Source organism: Vicia villosa, linkage group LG4 (assembly GCF_029867415.1).
Source record: "Vicia villosa cultivar HV-30 ecotype Madison, WI linkage group LG4, Vvil1.0, whole genome shotgun sequence".
Lineage (NCBI taxonomy): Eukaryota > Viridiplantae > Streptophyta > Magnoliopsida > Fabales > Fabaceae > Vicia > Vicia villosa.
Genome location: NC_081183.1, coordinates 218,051 through 237,881, shown reverse-complemented (window position 1 = coordinate 237,881; position 19,831 = coordinate 218,051). Strand labels below are relative to the sequence as shown.

General features: G+C 32.5%; 2 protein-coding genes across 2 annotated transcripts; both read right to left on the bottom strand.

Annotated features, from left to right (window-relative positions):
• Positions 1 to 155: 155 nt before the first annotated feature.
• LOC131594251 (1-aminocyclopropane-1-carboxylate oxidase 1) lies at positions 156 to 1,716 on the bottom strand. Its single transcript, XM_058866329.1, has 4 exons — positions 1,469 to 1,716; positions 1,166 to 1,389; positions 700 to 1,022; positions 156 to 566 (listed from the first exon to the last, which is right to left on the bottom strand). Exons 1-4 carry the CDS (start codon positions 1,568 to 1,570, stop codon positions 307 to 309), a joined length of 909 nt encoding a protein of 302 aa, XP_058722312.1. The 5' UTR covers positions 1,571 to 1,716; the 3' UTR covers positions 156 to 306.
• Positions 1,717 to 17,002: 15,286 nt separating this feature from the next.
• On the bottom strand, positions 17,003 to 18,391 carry LOC131598672 (transcription factor KUA1-like). The gene is made up of 3 exons (XM_058871258.1): positions 17,928 to 18,391; positions 17,622 to 17,818; positions 17,003 to 17,530 (listed from the first exon to the last, which is right to left on the bottom strand). Exons 1-3 carry the CDS (start codon positions 18,214 to 18,216, stop codon positions 17,177 to 17,179), a joined length of 840 nt encoding a protein of 279 aa, XP_058727241.1. The 5' UTR covers positions 18,217 to 18,391; the 3' UTR covers positions 17,003 to 17,176.
• Between the last annotated feature and the right edge of the window lie 1,440 nt (positions 18,392 to 19,831).

Below are 19,831 nucleotides of genomic sequence, written 5' to 3'. Positions count from 1 at the left end.
ATAAGTTGAATTCAACATACAAATGCACTCGTTGTCTGTCTTGGAGGCTAATTCATTCGTAGTTGATGTGTGACTAACCACTGACGAATAAATGGATATATAAAAGCTTTACTTATAGTTTTTCCCTTTAAGGAGTCAAAGAAAAAACATACATTTCTTTGTTATTCATATAACATGAAAAAAGAAAATAAAGGAGAAAGGAAACTTGTTACATTTTCCTTTCTTGGCTATTTTGTTACATCATATAGAAATTAAGGGTGTTAAGAATATTTTTTAAGGTACACAAGATTGTAACAGTACTAGTGTCTAGTAGTGGCCATTGGCCTTATTCTTGATGGATTCAAACCTAGGAGCCTTTTCTCCAAACTTAGTTTTTCCATAAAGCTCCAAATAGTCTCCATAGCAATAATTACTTGGATACAAAAGTTTAGGAGCTGGAGATATAATGGCTTCTCCAACTGGATTATAGAAACTAGCAATTGAGAGTCTACTTCCATTCTTATCAGGCATCACCCTATGCACAACACTTTTGTATAATCCATTGCTCAACACTTCAATTTGATCACCTGTCAATAAAAGATTTAGAGAACGATTAAAATAAGCTTATGATTCATTGAATGCAGTTGCATGTGTCAATCGACATGTGTCAGGCACCAAACACCGAGACACACCTTCAATCAGAAGTGTTAGTGCTAATACCTGTGTTGACGAAAATTGCATTGTTTTTTGAAGGTGGTATCTCTATCCATTTTCCATCTTTGAAGAATTCGAGACCAGGTACTTTGTCATCTTGAAGCAATAGGATGATTCCACCAGCATCTGTGTGCTCTCTTAAACCTCTCACTAGTTCTGGAAATGGACATTCAGGGTACTTTGCCACTTTTGTGCCCATAGCTGGTCCATCACTTCCCGAAAATGCTTTCTTTATGTATTCTTTCTCCAAACCAAGATTTTCACTCATTAGCTCAGATAATTTCTCTGCCAATTCAACTAGCTTTTCAATATACTCATCCATTGTCTTGCTGCATTTACACAAAAACAGTTAGAAAATTCTACACGGTTCCAAAGAGTTAGATATAAAAACGCAAACAGAGAAACACACGATGTTTAGATATGAAGTTCGACCGATTATTGAAGACACTTGTTAGAATTTAAATTGACTAACCAAAGTTCCTCAGAGAGATTTGAAGTTTTCCTAATGTTAGAGGTTGGACGATGCCAAATGAAGAACGAACTTTCCCAGTCGATATCACAAGTGTTCTGCTTTTTCTCCAAACTCTTCGCTATCTCAGATTTATAGAAACTTTCCTTCAGATTTTCTTCGTAGTAACTATTAATTTCCTTCTTCACTTTCTCCAACAGCTTCCCTTCAATTTCATGGTTCTCAATCTGCACAAGTAAACATGTTACATTAAAATCACCAAAAAAAACATTTGTTACATTAAAAAATGTTAGACAAAAATGTTACCAGAAAGCAACCCCATTTTTGACAAGCTTCATGCAAAAGGGCCATAGTTTCACCTCTTTTGTCTCCATTGAGAGTGCTAAAATCTATCACAGGAACTGCCATATCTATGCTAAGTATTTGTTTTTGTTAATATGATATGATAAGTATTTGTTTGATGAAGTGATATAACTAGATGAATTATATATAGTGCTACAAAAAGTGATACAAACTATCTTAACAGAACAACTAAACTAATTAATTAAAAAAGTGTTGAGTCCAAGTTTAGTAAAGACTTCAAATGAGTGGACATTTATTATATTTTATAATTTCTTAGGAGTTGATAATTCATACCTTACACATTATCGTGAGAAGATATTAAGAGAAGTTCTATAGATTAATGATTTGAAGTGAAACGTGATCCTGAATAGGATATTATGTCGGAAGTTGATTAATGTAACCGACATCACTTAGTGGAATAAGACACAATTGTTGTTATTTACACGTTATCATCGGCCTAAAGTTTTTGATTATTTTTTAGTACTGTTGTGTTGTACAGAGATATTTCAAGTAGCTTATTTTAATTGAAAAAAAAGCAAGTGTGGATATGGTCCAATAATTCAACATTTCAAAGATAATGTATCTAAAAAACCATGGGCAGTGGCACAGAAAAAAAAAGGATTCTTTGAATCATAATCCAGAAAAGCAAATTAACCAGTGGGCGATTTTGGACAAGACATAATAATTGTAGAATTATCAATCATTAGTTTATACCAAACCGCACATAGAATGTGAAAAGTCTTAGAAAATGAAACCAGGTTTTGCATTTCATTCATTAGAAAAATGCAATAGTATATTTTCATTTTGAGGAAAACCTAATATTGCCCCTAAAATTGTGTCATAAGCTTCTGGTATTAATCATACTTGTTTTTTATTTTTATTAAATTAAGAGTATCAGATTAGTGATTGAAATTATAAAATATAGATAGATTCTTTTGTAAGTGTCAAGCATACAATGTTGTTACTTAGGTTAGTAATGCTAATGTCATAATTAAGTGAGTAATTGACACTCATTCATGTCATTGTTAACTAACATTGACAGACATAATTTAAAATTTAGTTAATGTTAAAAATTAAGCCAACATGTCTATACAATTTCCGATACCAAATTGATGTTTTATGGTATTTTATTTTGGGTCTTAGTACTAATTTGTGCTTTAAGGAATTTAAAATGTTATTTTTAGAATTGATTTTTAGTGATGGTTTTAAAGCTTAGTCTCATTTCATGCTGCCAAACTTGACTTTGTCATACTCCCATTTATTGATGTGAATGCATTTTTGACCCATGAAACCTCTTAGAAACTCTAAGTTTATGACAAAAATGTCTACTCAACTCTAAAATATGTGGCGTGTTTTTGAAATATCAGAATTATAGAATTTGAAATTGTTGGATCCATGAACAAATAAAGCTAACATAAATAGTCTATTAAACTATATGAAATTCAACTGCCAAGCACCAAATTCGCCGCAATGTCACTAGATGTTTCAGGACGAATCATGCTTCAACAAATAGCACAAACAAATTTGACCAAGATATCATCTAACTCGACCAATCCTTTGATAATATATATTGACCAAAAAACATGATCATCATTGTTATTTTAAAATTGCATCTTGATGAATGAAACATGTTCATCATCGTCAATTGATGGCGACGATATTCAATACTGACATCCCTTCTTGTGTTGTATTGGTTGATATTTGATTCATTTACTCCTGTGCTGATATATTTTTGTGAAGGTTATAGAAGGCGGTGTGAGAGTTTTCAATCCTCATTTATATGTTCAATCACCTATTTACTATATGTGACGCCTTTCTACTAGATATCTTGTCTTCCTCAAGGAGGAGTTGCCCAACGTTGGAGTTGGCAAGTTACGTGTCCTCACCCTCATTAACGACATGAAAGAAGTCATGAAGAAAGTGAGTCACGCTTCTCTGAATATCAGAAGATAAATTGCCTACTCACTCAATGATTGTTATTTTCAAGGATGTCTTGAATCTAGGCACATGGTGGTCATAATTACTTGAACATCGTAACAAAGGACGAACCAGACCACAACACAAAAATACACAAATACAGGAGCTTCCCTATGTAAACTAGCTCTCAATCCTACAAAAACCTTAAAGCCTCTGCCAACCCTTAATCATTACGAATTGTCACACATTTGTACTTTTAGCAAGTACAAATGGAACCCTCTGTGGGTTTCCGGTAAAACTAATGTAGGTAAATATCACAAAAATCAACCGGAATATCGCCATCACGTTCATCCTCTTTATCCATCACCGCGAATAAAAAGACGACAACTCCGACCAACGAGAAATATGATGGCGATGAAAATGTCATAGCAGAAATGCATGTTGCTATACATCATCTTCGTTGCCAAAACCAAACCCTGGAGGATATTGTCATTCATATCAATCATTGCCAGCAGAAGACATACATGGTAGACAAAATTGGAGATATTTGATCCCTAACCTCTATCGGATGAGATATGGGAGGCATCAGTCTCATAGAACTTTAAGCTACAATCATTGGTTAAGTTCAACGAATGCAACGACCCGTACAACCATATGGCCTCCATCAATACTCAAATGACCATCATTGCGACACCTGACTCCTTCAAGTGTAAGCTTTAATATGACACCTTTAGTGATGCAACCTTGAGGTGGTTTATGGGCTTCCACAAAATCTTTGTTACAACTACCAAGACATGGTTAAGAAGTTAGTTCATTAATTTTTTGCAAGCAGGCATAGAAAGCTAACTTCCACCAGTCTACTCAACATCTGCTAAGGCCCCTCAGAATCACTGAAGGAGTATCTTGTCCGCTTTAATGAAGCAATAATTAAGGTATTCCATCCAAACTAGGAAATGTTTGTAGGAGCATTCTAAAATAGGCTCAAGGTGGGACACTTCAATGAGTCCCTCGTCCAAAGGTCGGCGGCGTCTTTGGCTGAAATGGTAACGCGAGCAAAATGTTACATCAAGGGCGATGAGAGAAATACTGAAAAGAAGGTCTGAGATACAAGAGAATGCACTCTCAATATAAAAAAAATTATAAAGGAACCAATGCACGTCGTCCCTGAGGGACAAAACAACGTTCAAACGTAGTGGAAAACCAACCGAAAGCTTCACTCCCCTAAATGCTCTCCAAAAGTAGATATGGGGAGAGGTCCTCTATATGCATAACACCTCCCAACTGTCAGCTCCTAAGAAATAAGTCTTAGGATCTGACCCTCTTAGCTGGTGCAAGTTCCATTAGGTTAATGGACATTTAAAGAAAGGACCATTACTAGCTCAAAAAGGAGATGAAAGGCCTCATCCAAGAGGGCACCCGAAGAAAGACATCAAGGATAACTCCGTTAGAGGGCAGGTGAATCTAACTCTCAAAGGAGGGATTTCTCAAATACTCTAAGATACAAGAAAGGGATGAAGCCAAACCGAGGAGGCGAAGATAAATCCGTTCTCCACACTATTAACATTATCACATGAGGATTCACTAGAGACAGAAAGACCATTTTTTTCGAAAGAGATATGCTCGTCAAATCCTAGTCATTGATGGTTTGTCCATTGACTCCGAGGCAGACGACAAATGATATTAACACATTCCTATCATTTGAATTTGAAATATTGTATTCAGAATTGAATAGTCAATATTTAAAGATTGTAATAAAAAAAAATAGTTATTGAATCTTTAACAAGTAACCGAAAGTTTATGTTAGCAAGATATGTGAGAATGTTGGAATTTCCACGATTGGGAAACCGTAAGGTATAAGGAAAGGTGAGCAAAAGAAACCAAATAATACTACTACTACAATAAGTAATTAAAGAATGAAATTATACAATAAAGTGATTCTAAGAGAACAAGCAAGTGAATCATTTTAACAATTGATTTCTGCACAAGAATTTAAATAGTCAACAACGTGCTTTTCAGTAACTTCAAACACCATTGAAGTCACAACTCTATCCAATGAACCTGCTTTACTTTGATTTATGTCTTTCTCCATTCTCTGCATGCTTTGCCTAATGTAGATTGTATTAAGTCACCAAGGAAGGAAAAAGATAAAGCATCATTATATTGGAAAGTGGTTAATGCAAACTTCAATCTTCTATCTATTGAGGAAGTCAACTCCACCTATTATGTAGACAATTTAAAATTTAAGTCAAGCTTGTGTACATTCTAAATAAATTCAAAGTTATTGCTCAAAAGCCTACAATCGAATATGAGTCAAAGTAAAAATAGTCAAATTTATTGGAAAAGTAGGAATAACAATGAGATCAATGGTTTAAAATCGAAAGGAAACACCACATCTCCAATTGAAATTTTAAATCATTAAATATGAATCACTTCTTTTATAAATATAATAATTGTATCTTTTTTTTAGGGGAAACAATTTTTCTATTCATATGCGATGCGAGACTTAACCACTTACATTTACATTTAACATAATACTGTTGGTGCACAAAGAATAAAGATGGTGACAAAGAGAATAATAGAATAACGGCGCAAAAGAGATGAGAGAATAAATGTTGTATTCTACTTGCGTTGTTAATAAATGACAGCTACTACAAGGCTATTTATAAAGAAAAGAAAATCTTGCCACATAAGCCCTAAAACAGTAAACTTAGTGAACAAGTCTAAAGTACAAACAGTACTACCAGTACTACAAAATACTAAAGTACCCTTACTACTAAACAGCTAAGCTAATGGGACCCAGACAGCATCTTCTGGTCAATACTATCTTCTGAGTAACCATCAGAAGATCAGTCCATCTTCTGAATATTGAATTACTCTTCAATACCATCCCTTAATTCATATTCTTCAATCAAAACTGACAACGCCAATTCCATCCCTCAGGAGCAGAAATTGGTCCGTCTTGATTGCCTTCGTCAGAACATCTGCCACTTGCTTCTGAGTGCTACAGTGCACAACTTTTAATGTTCCATTCTGGACTTGGCTTCTCAAGAAATGATACTTAGTCTCAGTATGCTTGCTTCTTCCGTGTAACACCGGATTCTTGGCAAGATTGATTGCAGACTTGTTATCAATCATCAGCTTCAAAGGCTTCTTCACTCTAATCTTCAGATCTTCTAATAGATTCAGAAGCCACACAGCTTGACATGCAGCTACAGCGCCTGCGATGTACTCAGCTTCACAGGTTGATAGAGCAATAACAGGTTGCTTCTTGGAACTCCAAGAGATAGGGCCTCCCAGAAACATGAACAAATATCCAGAAGTACTCCTTCTATCAACTCTGTCTCCACACCAATCAGAAATCAGAATAACTCAATAACTCTGATTCTTCCTTTCTCCCAGAAGGAAACAATATGCCAAACTTCAGAGTTCCCTTGACATATCTCAAGACTCTGACATCAGCTTGGTAATGGGACCACTTAGGTTTACTCATGAACCTACTAACCAATCCAACTGCATAGCATATATCAGGCCTGGTATTACACAAATACCTTAGAGAACCAACCAGCTGTTTGAATACCGTAGCATCAACATCTTCACCTTCAGAATCAGAGTCCAACTTCTGATTCACTTCTGACGGTGTAACAGCAGCTTTGCAATTCTCCAACTTGAATTTCTTCAGAAGTTCTAACTCATACTTCAACTGATGCAGAATGATACCATCTTCTGAGTACAGAATCTCCATCCCTAGAAAATATGACATTTTCCCAAGGTCTGTAATCTCAAACTCATTCATCAGCACCTTCTTGAACTTCATCAGATCTTCTGGACAACTCCCTGTAAGCAATATGTCATCAACATACAGACACAGCAGAATCATATTGCTTCCAGAATGTTGCACATAAACTCCATATTCCATCTCACACTTCTGAAACCCTTGCTTCTTGAAAAATGAATCAATCTTCAAATTCCAAGCTCTGGGTGCTTGCTTCAATCCATACAGAGCTTTGTGTAATTTGTACACCATCCCTTCCTTATTCTTTTTCACAAAGCCAGGGGGTTGTGACACATATACCTCCTCTTGTAATGGACCGTTCAGAAATGCAGACTTTACATCCAGATGCATCAAGGACCAACCTCTGTTCGCAGCTAACGCAATCACCAGTCTGATTGTTTCATGTCTAGCTACAGGAGCAAACACCTCAAAGTAATCTAGTCCAGGTTTCTGAAGAAAACCTCTAGCCACTAGCCTTGCTTTGTGTTTACCAACTGATCCATCTGGCTTCAGCTTTACTTTGAAAACCCATCTGACGCTGATGGCTTTCTTATTCTTTGGAAGTTCTGTCAGCTTCCAAGTCTTGTTTCTTTCTATAGCCTCAAGTTCTTCTGTCATGGCATTCAGCCAGACCTTCTTCTTGAGCGCTTCTTCTATACTCACTGGTTCAGAATCTACTAACATAGCACACTGAATGACCTCTCCTTCTGAGTCAACTTCTGTGTCTTGCAACATGTCAAAATCTGCAAACCTTCTTGGTATAGTTCTGACTCTTTGTGGTCGCTGAGCTACTTCAGAGTCAGCTACTCCTGAGTCACCACCTCCATGATCATCTCCAGAAGCTTGTCCTCCAGACCCTATGTCTTCAGAGTTTTCCCTTCCAGAATCATGACTACCACCAGAATCTGGATCATCATCAGAATCTGGATCAGAATCAGATTCTCCTTCTGACTCATCTTCAGAAGATGCTTCATCTTCTGACTCGTCTTCAGAAGATTCATCTTCTGACTCTAACTTTTCTTCAAAAGTTATCTCTACATCAGAAGTTGGTTGAGACTCTTTCCAATCCCAAACTTCTGATTCCTTTACAATGACGTCTCTGCTGACTTCAACTTTGTTAGTCTCTGGACAATAGAGCTTGTATGCACCTGTACTGTGGTACCCCACCAATAACATCACTTTGCTTCTATCATCCAGCTTCTTCCTTCTTGCTTCTGGAACGTGTTTGTAACACACAGAACCAAAAACCTTCAGATGACTAACACTCTGTTTCTCTTTAGTCCACTTCTCTAAAGGAACAATTTCCTTCAGCCTCTTCGTTGGACACCTGTTGAGCACATATGCTGCAGTAGCAACAGCTTCTCCCCATAGATTATGAGGAAGCTTCTTCTCTTTAAGCATACTTCTCGTCATATCAAGCAAAGTACGGTTTCTACGTTCAGCAAGACCATTGTGTTGAGGAGTATAAGGAGCAGTAACTTCATGCTCAATTCCATTATCATCACAGAACTTCTGGAATTCTGTAGAGTTATACTCGCCTCCACCATCCGTTCTGAGAATCTTTATCTTCTGACCACTCTGCTTCTCAGCCTTCACCTTGAACTTCTGGAATTCTGTAAACACCTCATTCTTAAACTTAATGAGAGTTACCCACGTCATTCTTGTGAACTCATCCACAAAAGACACAAAATACCTATTTCCTCCAAGTGAAGGTTCTGGAAATGGTCCACACACATCAGAGTGCACTACTCCCAGAGCATGCTTTGCTCTTGGAGCAACTTCTGATACAAATGGCAATCTGGGTTGTTTGCCTTTCATGCATACCTCACATGACTTCTCAGGCTTCACAATCTTTGGAATGCCATGTACAAGCTTCTTAGAACTTAGATGCCCCAGGCTTCTATAGTTCAAGTGCCCCAACCTCTTGTGCCACAGCTTACTATCACCTTCTGAGCCTTCAGCACTCAGACACTCTATTTCAGCTGTTTCTACATTCACCTTGAATGTTCTGTTGCTTCCTTGTTCAGATTGCATAATCAACTTCTGATTGGAATCATACAACTTCAAGAGGTTATTCTTCATAACAACTGAGAAACCTTTCTCAATGAGCTGACCCACACTCATCAGATTGCTTCTGATTCCAGGAACATACCAAACATCCTTGATCAGAACAGTCTTTCCATTCTTCACCTTGACTTTGACATTTCCCATACCTTCTGCATATAGGTACTTATCATCAGCACATCTGATCTTTGTCCTCCTTTCAGAGTCAAAGTCTATCAGCCATTGTTTGTTTCCAGTCAAGTGATTTGAACACCCAGTGTCCATATACCACCATTCTGACGAACATCTTTTGTCCGACTCTGAAGCCATCAATAGCACAGGTTCATCATCTGATCCTCCTCTGGCTATATTTGCTTCTTCTGATCTCCTTCCTTTGTTTGCCAAACAGTCTCTAGCAAAATGGCCAAACTGTTTGCAACAGTAACATTGAACTTTCTTCTTATCCTTTCCCTTCTGATATCTCTTATCATCAGAAGTTGAGGCTTCCTTCTGGAATCTATCACCACGTCTATGCTTCTGGTCCTTCTTGACAAAAGAAGCCTTCAGAGCTTGCTCAACTTCTCTCTCAGAAGTTCTCTCAGTCAGACGCAACTCTTGTGCTTCTAAACTGCTTTGCAACTCTTCTATTCTCATGGTTTCCAGATCTTTAGAATGTTCAATGGATACAACAATATAATCAAATTGAGGAGTAAGTGACCTCAATATCTTCTCTATGATTACTTGTTCAGAAAGAGTTTCTCCACAAGCCTTCATCTCATTAGTGATCACAATCACTCTAGAGATATACTCAGAGACTTTCTCATTGTTCTTCATGTTGAGATTTTCATATTGCTTTCTCAGGGATTGAAGCTTCACCTTCTTCACTGATACGTCACCACCGTAACACCTGACCAGTATATCCCACGCCTCCTTTGACGTCATAGAATCAGCAATCTTCTCAAACACATTCACATCCACACACTGATGGATGAAGAACAACGCCTTTTGGTCTCTCTTCTTCGTCTCTCTCTGCGCTTCTCTTTGTTCTTCCGTTGCATCCGCTGCAACCGGAATATATCCTCCAGTGACAAGATCTAGAACATCTTGAGCACCAAATAATACACGCATTTGAATCATCCATCTATTCCAGTTTTTACCATCAAGAACTGGAAGTTTGGTATTCAAGTTGCTTCCACTCATCTTTAAACTTGTGCAGACAAAAACAGATTTCACTCACACTCACACAGTGTTTCCCAACCCACAAACAATCAAGAAAAATGTGATTCAACACAACTTTGTTTCCCCGAAACAAAATCAATCACACAGTTACACAAACTCACGTTCACTCGTGTTTCCCTGTGTTTGGAACCGAAGCTCTGATACCAATTTGTTGGTGCACAAAGAATAAAGATGGTGACAAAGAGAATAATAGAATAACGGCGCAAAAGAGATGAGAGAATAAATGTTGTATTCTACTTGCGTTGTTAATAAATGACAGCTACTACAAGGCTATTTATAAAGAAAAGAAAATCTTGCCACATAAGCCCTAAAACAGTAAACTTAGTGAACAAGTCTAAAGTACAAACAGTACTACCAGTACTACAAAATACTAAAGTACCCTTACTACTAAACAGCTAAGCTAATGGGACCCAGACAGCATCTTCTGGTCAATACTATCTTCTGAGTAACCATCAGAAGATCAGTCCATCTTCTGAATATTGAATTACTCTTCAATAAATACAACCGAATCTTTTTCAATTGTAAATGATCTCATGCAAAATTGTTAAACTTGAATTTTTACATCAATTTATTTTATTTAAATAAAATTGACTCATAAACTTTACTTGATATTGAAATATTATTAAAATTATTGTATACATGACTTATATAATGCTATAGATATATAAGTATTTCAAAATTTCATCTTAATTATATAAAAAAAAAAACAAATTACGAATAATAAATTGTTTCGTGTGGATAAACTTTTATCAAACTATATAATCACTTCACCAAATCATCAAAACATTTTTTATAAAAAAAAGTAAGAGTTTTATAAGTTAAAAGTCAAAACTATTCATAAATCAAGAACTAATTTCTTCAAAATACATCGAATAAAATTGATTGTGATTGTAACCGATTTTAGAGAGTTTATTTAGATATTAATATCAACTTGGGTAAAATATAGTTCAACTTGGGTAAACTATTCATAACTCGTGGGAGGAATATTGTAGATGTTGTTCTTACTAAGTCACATACAACACTATAATACATGAGATAGCTTAGGAATAGGGGGTCCAACATACGTAGTAGTATATTATTCGTATTAGGATACTATTACGTTTGTAATTTATTTTGACTTTATTATTGATTTAGGATTTACTCATTTATATATGGCACATAGAGTATGGTTTATTTATAAAAAATTATTATGTTAGTATTAATATAATACATGTTCTATAAAAAAATTATTATGTTAGTATAAATATAATACATGTTTTATTACATCAGTGTATTTTAAAAAACAGAAAACAAAATTTATTGTCTACGGTGAATACGGATATGTACTTTCGTATTCTGTCTAGGGTGAATACATTGGTACATCTCCGGATCAATTTATGTCAAAATGAAAAGGTCTCAATGAGAAATACATGGAGTGCGTTTAATGTGAATACGGAAGTGTATCTTCGGACAAATTTCAGGCAAAAAAGAGATGTGTAACTCATTTACACAAGCATATTTGATGTGAAATTGGTGCGTCTAAAAATACATTTCCATATTCGTAGTGGCATTTTAGAATTTTTCTAAATTATTTTTTCGTTACTTAGGATGGGAGAAGCAATTAAAAAAAAAAAAAATCCAAAGCCTTATGGGAATGGCCACTCATTCTTTCTCTAGATTCCTAATGGCGCTTTATCTTGTTGCCTTAAAAAATTGCATTTCTTTTAAAAATAAAATAAAATTTTGACATCTCTTCACACAAAAATGATTATGTTTTTTTTGTTGATCCTCCTATCTCAGAACATCAATAATTCTAATACAACTGAAAAATAAGTAAAATTTAACAATAAGATTGAAATTCAAAATCTTTTATATGATTCATCATTAAGTAAATTTTATGATGAGTTGTAACAACTATTTATTTATTTATCATTCAGAAAACTTAGAGTTACAAGTTAGTGGAGATTTTTATTATGGCAACAGATTCTGACAAATCCAATTAATATTGAGGCCATGTAGCTCTTACTTTTGTTTCATTTAGAAATCAACATCATAAAAAAGAGCTAGATTATTGAAAATGGTCCCCAATTAATTAATTTGTACTATATGATAATATGTGGATAAAATGCTATCCAACATTTCCTCTCCTCTGTATAACCAACTTGGCATTGTGCCATTGTCCCCCCAAAACCTAAATCCTTTTCATATTCTCTTTTTCCACACACTTCTATACTTTTGTTTCTTTCTCTATACAACAAACAACTTCATGTAATATGGACAGATATTATATATGGCTCCTAATTAATTATATGCATGTTTAGTTTTTAAGGATGTTTTTAGAAACACATTATTATTAATTAGTATTCATTTTAATATCTCTTTTAGTCCAAACTCAAACATTAGTTATTTATATTAAAAAAATTGAAATACAAAATTAGGTTAAATATAGTATCTTAAGAGAATTTATATAAAATATATTATTTTAAATAACTCATATTTTTGTTATAATTTTTTAATGACAAAATTTCAAAATATATTTAAATAAAAATATTTGAAGTAATTTCTTATAAATATATATATTTTTAATTTTTTTCTATAAATATATGCTTTTTATGATGTTAAAATATCTAAATTATTGAATATCAAAACTATTCTTTTAAATATAATAAAAGAATTTGAAATAAATTCTATTATTTTTAAATAATTTTTCTAAAAATTATTATTAAAAATATGAAATAATTATCACTTTTAAAAAAATTATAATAAATGACACTTAAGCTTCATATATAATTATATATCACATATGTCGACATATTAAATTCCATATATATTTGAATTCATGTTGTATAATTTTGTATCCATAAATAGCACATAAATACTCATATAGGTAGTACATAAGAAAACAAAGTAATATGATCCACAAATTTTCATGTGAACATTAATAAAACATGTATGCAAAAGCTGTTTGAATGATAAATCCAAATAATTGAACACCTGCAAATTGGTCACATGTAGTAAAAAGAGGATGCAGATGGTTGGTTGAGAGGTCATAGATCTTAAAAAGTGCTCATAAATATCACATACAAATTCTATAATACAACTTGTTGTTTGTTTGTTTGTTATTCATATGTATTTGCAGACAAATTATACAATCATATTTCAATTTGATTGATCGATGAAATCTAAAATCCAGGAAAGAATTAATGAATAGAGTATGACAGAACACGTACACCACACATGCTTTTTTGATACTCTAGGGACTAAAATATAGAAATGAAGATAAGGATATATGATGGAAATCAAGCTTAACCAAAGACTATCACAAGAGAATATGCCAATTCAATAGGGACATTCTATCATTAAAGTTGTTATCATTTTTTCGTCTGATTTAAGTAAAATCATTCAACACGTTCATGACAAAATTATATGTAAATTTTTCATTTAATTTCCAGGTACGAAAGTAAATGTTTAGGTAGTTTAGGGTTAATAGTAATTCAACCCCCTATAATGTTAGCGAATTTTGCTTTTCCTCCCTTCCTACCTTTTGGCAACGGTTTTTTCAAAAAAAAACCGTTGCCAAAACCTGCCTTTGGCAACGGTAGGGGGTAAACTGAAACACGCTCATATTACAGGGGGTAAACAACTATTAACCCGGTAGTTTAAGATAGGAGTGTTCAAAAAAAATAATTAATTGAATTGTATACTTGAATTGAATTAATTGAACTGTATGAAAATTTAACATGGGATGGTAATTGATCCGAGCTATTTATTGAAACAGTCATGTAATCAAACTATAAAAAATTAATGTTGAATCAGTAAAAAAAAATCATAAAAACCAAGTCGTTTTGTGCGGAAAAGAAAAACATGCATTTGAACCGTTGATTTTCTAAAACTGTCGGTTCATTGGTTTTTTCGATTTTGACCAATTTTGGTCAGTTCTCACTAGTTCAATATATCTGGTTCAACGATCAGACCAGAACGGTGATCTCTCTGACTCCTTATTCTACTGATCTGACCAGCCAATTCGATCCGGTTTTTAAAACACCGGTTAGTTGTTATTTTATCGATAGGAGAATTTAGTTTTATTAAATGGCATGTGTAAGTTGTTGATCTATGCATTTTGCATGCTTGCACTTTTAACTTTATCATAAGCGAGTAGTTTCGTTAAGCCACATACATCAAAAGAAAAAACATATTTTTAGAACTTTAATGTGTTTTATTTGGATTTTATAATTTTATAATTTTCTTCTCAACATGACTCATTGATTCAATGAATCTATCAAATCTTCATTTACCCGATTTCATTTTTAAAACAATGAAAATAGGACAAATAAATGTATGGGGCTAGCTTTCCAACCCTAGCTAGTGATAGTGGAGTCCAAAATCTTCTCAACACAATCAAATTTGCTTTAAACCTAGGAAAAAATATTTATGGAATAAAAAGTGGAAGTGAACAAAAAATTATCCAATCATATGGATTTTATGGCATCACCTATCTCTATTATGTTTAGTTATTGACACAGCAAAAGCACTACAGTACAAGCAACAAAAGAGCTAGTTCCAGTTGTAAACTTATGTTAATTATATATATGCTAGTTTTAGCTACACTAAGTGCATATATTTAAAACATAATACTATATTGGGTAGGTATTGATGTTGATGACTTGCTAATTAATTATAGTTTCAAGAAAAAGGTAAAATTTCATGGTTGAAAAAGCAATTCCATTCATATGAGTTTGTATTGTTCTCTAGAAAAAAAATGATTTTAACAAAATTAAGTTTACATCAATGTTTTAGAAAATGTATTGATCTTGTAGTTAGATTGAACATAATTGAATTATGGTTTGTTTAATTTTTTTTTGCATTTTTTTTATATATTTATTGTTTACTTAATTATTTATTTGTTATTTTTATATGTTTTTGCATTTTTTTAAATATATTTATGGTTAGTTTTAATACTTTTACTTAATTATTTATTTATTATACAATTCAATAATATTTGAACTATGATGTGTAGATATCACTTGTTCATTTATTATTTGATTTTTTAACTATTTTTATAAACGTTCAAGTTTAAGTAGTTAATCTAAAATACATCGTAGGATGCTCACAACTTAAAGTAAACAACATCTCCAACAAAGTTTATGGCTTAGAGTCTAGAAGCTCCAACATGCTTTTGCAATTTTGAATTATATGAATTGTATCTCAGATTGGTTCTACTACATCCGATATGTCTCTTACCGAAAGGCAAGATGTCTCTTGTTAGACTTTTAAAGGGTTTTATGAAAAAAGACAATTAACATGGAGTGTTATCTCATCGATAGGTCATCACATGTGTTTTTTAGATGAGAAAGTTGTATCAGAGGTATGGATAGGTAACCCAATTGACCTTAGCATTTTAAATATTTTTTGGTGTCCAACGGAAGTGTATATATTCAGTGAAGGTCAATCCAAATTAGATCAAAAGTCTTCGTCGTTACGCAAAATGAGTGAAAAAGTTCAAGTTATCAGGTCCAATTTCAAAGAAGACGGTTAACATCAAAGAAGTTGTCTTTGATGAATTATTCATGCTGAAATAGATAATTACAATAGATGTGTTAGCATCTGAAAGAAAAACTTCCAACTATTAGAAAATTTATGTGGATATTGATTCACTACTAGTGAGTAATATTGTAGATAGTGCCTAAACTACAAGTCAAACCAAACTCAAATACTAAAACTCATCCCAAGTCTAAAGATTCAAGTAGAGTACAAAATTATTCTCTTGCATGTGACAAAAAACATCGTCAAATCAAGTCATCATAAAGATAGAGATATGATATTTGATAATTTATGTATTTCTTACTAATTTTGGAGATCCGTTCACCTTTTGATAGGCTATAGTTAGCCACTAAAAAGTTAAGTGGATGATTGTTATATTGAAAAAGATGGAGTCATTGTAAAAAATCAAACATGAAAGATTGTTCAATAATTTAGACAAGTTGATTTACAAAGAGCAATTAGAGAATTATTGTAATACTGGGCAAGACATATTATTCTATAAGTTGAAAAGATCTTTGTATGATTTAAAGCAGTCACAAAAAAGTGCTACAAGCGAGTAGATTCATACATGTTTTAGATTGACTATAAAAAACGTTAGAATGATTGTTGTGTTAATGTTAGGATCCTTGTGATAGTTCTTTTATTATCATATTATTATGGATCGCTCCTAATTACTTACATGATGTAACTGAATTGAAATTCGTGTTAAGAAAAGAATTTGACATAAAAAACTTCTTTAAACTATACAAACACAAGACTACAACTACTCTAGTTGCAAATAGCCACGTTCCACCAAACTCAAACCAATATCGTGTTCATTATTTTCTCTTTTGTTAATAATTGTTGATTTAACAATCAATTTGAAAAAGACGAAGATATTGTAGCAGCACAACCATTGACATAAATACCACATCATTTCCTCGTATGATCATGTATGTAAATCCACATAGGAAGAAGTCCAAGTTTTTTAACTATTTGTTATCTCATTCCACAATTTTTTTCCTCTTAGGCAATAAACTGTTAAGATTATTATTCTTATTATCATCAAAACAGTGATTAATTTTGTATTAAAATTAAAATAGGACAAATAAATAAAAACAAAATTTGTCTTCAAAAGAGACATATAAATAAGAAAATAGAGAACAATATATAAACTTAATTTTTACAATAGTTAAAGCTAATTAAGTGACACTAATTGGACCATTGAAGAAAGAAGAATTGGATGTTTTATCTTGTTCCATATTGTTAGACTTGGGAACTGCAAGAGTAAGCTCAAGATCAGGTGATGCTGTTGCATTTGAAGAATTTGGCATCACCAATGTCATATTCAAAGATTTTGTTAGAGGATGTAACCAATTAGGCACATCTTCATGTTCTTCTTCTTCTTCACAATCTTCCACTTGAGTTGATTTTGTTTCTTGTTGTTGAAATGAAGTTATTAGAAGTGACATAGTTGCATCTTTCTCACCTTCATCATCATGCTTTTTACACCTGTTGATTGAATTAACCGTTCTATTTGTGTTGATGCTACCAACCTAAACATATTCCACAATATCATATAATCTAAGAGATTAATACAAGATTATGGGATGATTAATTAAGAAAGTATAGTATTAAATTAATTACCATGTCAAAGAGACTTGATCGTCTCTTCTTCTTATTCAAAGTTGAAAGTCTAATAAAGTACTTTTGAGCATGACTTGCAACTTGTGTTGGTGTTCTTGTTGTCACATAGCTTCTTGAGATACCTCTCCAATCTCCTTTTCCTAGCTTCTCAAGTCCAACAAGAAATTTTCTATGCTCTTCTTCTGTCCAAGGAACTCCTAATAAAAAAATAACAAAATATACAAACATTTATAAATTGATCTGCATGGACAACTGTAAAGGACGCAGGTTCGAATCTGTGACAAAAAAAAAATAAATGTTATGTACCTTTCTTTCTTTCTTGTGTTCGAACGATGAGACCATCAGAGAGATAACCCTTAGAAATTCTATCGTCAATGATTAATCTTGAAGAAGAGAATGAAGAAGTTGGAGAAGAAGATGAAGTAGGAAAAGAATCCATGCTAAAACTCTTTTTCATGGAAACACATGAAGATGATAAATCAAGTTGAACACCAAAGAGTCTAACTCCAAGAAAATTGTTACCACTTCCTCTTAAAGTATTACAAGTTCTTGAATTATGACCTATGTTTCCACAATGTGAGCATTTTCTCCCCATTTTTTTTTGAACCGACACAAACCTTAAACCTTAAACACCACAATACTAAATTTATGTTTTCTTTTGTCTCTTTGGTGGAGAAATTGAAATTAGAGATCCAACACAAAAGAAGTTATGTGTTTGGTGATATATATGATGATTGATGGGTGTGAGTTTGAGAAAATTGGAAGCACACCAACACTATTTAATTGGTTGGACATAGTTTATTCAATGTGGATACTTTTTCTAATTCTTTTTATTATTATTTTTTTAAGAATAAAAAAAACTAGATCACAAAGATATATAGATACACCTTATCTCATTTATGACAGTTCTGAGTACTATGTATGGACTATACTAATACACACCACATTGAAATCACCTTGTTTTTCTCTTTGGTATTTCAATAAAAACATAATTCACTAACAAACAAAACAATTTTAATATCTATTTTATTTTATCCTACAAATATGTTATTATTTTTATTTATTTTATTTGTTTATTTTAGTCCAGTAAAATTGTACATATTTTAAAGATTAAAATCTACATAAAAAATTTAGATACTAAAATAAAAAATAGTTTTTTTTTTTTGAAAATTTAAAAAAATTATTAGACATATTTTTTTAAAAATGAATTTTTTAATTATAATATCTATGTAATAAAGAAAATGTGTTAGAAATGAGCTTTCTAATATTTTTCATATGACGAGAAATTATATCATTACATGTTTTTTATCTATATTTATTTTTAACATTTTATTTTTTACAATATAAACATATTTTAAAAATATACATTAAAATCAAATTACAAAGTATTTGACATCAAAATTTTGATGCAAGAATATGATTTATTTATTATAAATATATGTACCTATGAATTTTGTATTTTTTGGTCCCAAATGTAATGTCAAACATCAATGAAGTTATTGTGTAAAAGACAAATTAAGAAGGTCAGAATTTCCAATATTTGAGAGGTAGGTCTATCATCTATGTATAATGTATGTATGACTTGAAAGAAAAATAGAAATATCGTAGAAAATAACTACTTTGAAAACCGTGTCCTTCAACCACCATTACTTGCCATGGAAATTGCAATTAAATTAATATCTCAATCTTATTATTATTATTAGAAAAAGGTGAAGAGGACTTGAGAGTCAAAATTTTGTGCATTCTTTCTTTCACCAATCTTAGATTTGAATATTTCAAATTCTGAGATGATATATTCAAAGTCAGAATCAAAAGTAATCTTGCTTTCTGGAAGGATTAGATTAAACCCTTCTGTGGGGGTACTTTTCTTTATTCAAATATTTGATATAATATCACTTTTTTACAAAACAAGATAGAAATGTTGTTATTTTAAATATAATCCACAATCAATTTGATGAAATCAGTATCTTTGATTTTTTTTTAACAGAGTAAAATTAACTTTCTATTTTTTTTTCACTTTGAATCAATAGCTAAATATAAGGAGAAACATTATAAATAATACTGCGTCTAGTACAGGAATTGACCACTTTCGCTAATAAATGAGCAACTATATTCGTTTGACGCTTTACAAAACCAATCTCAAAGTTTGGAAAATTTGCTAACAACAACTAAATAGATTTAATTATAGTAGAAAACTCCGACAGTCCTGT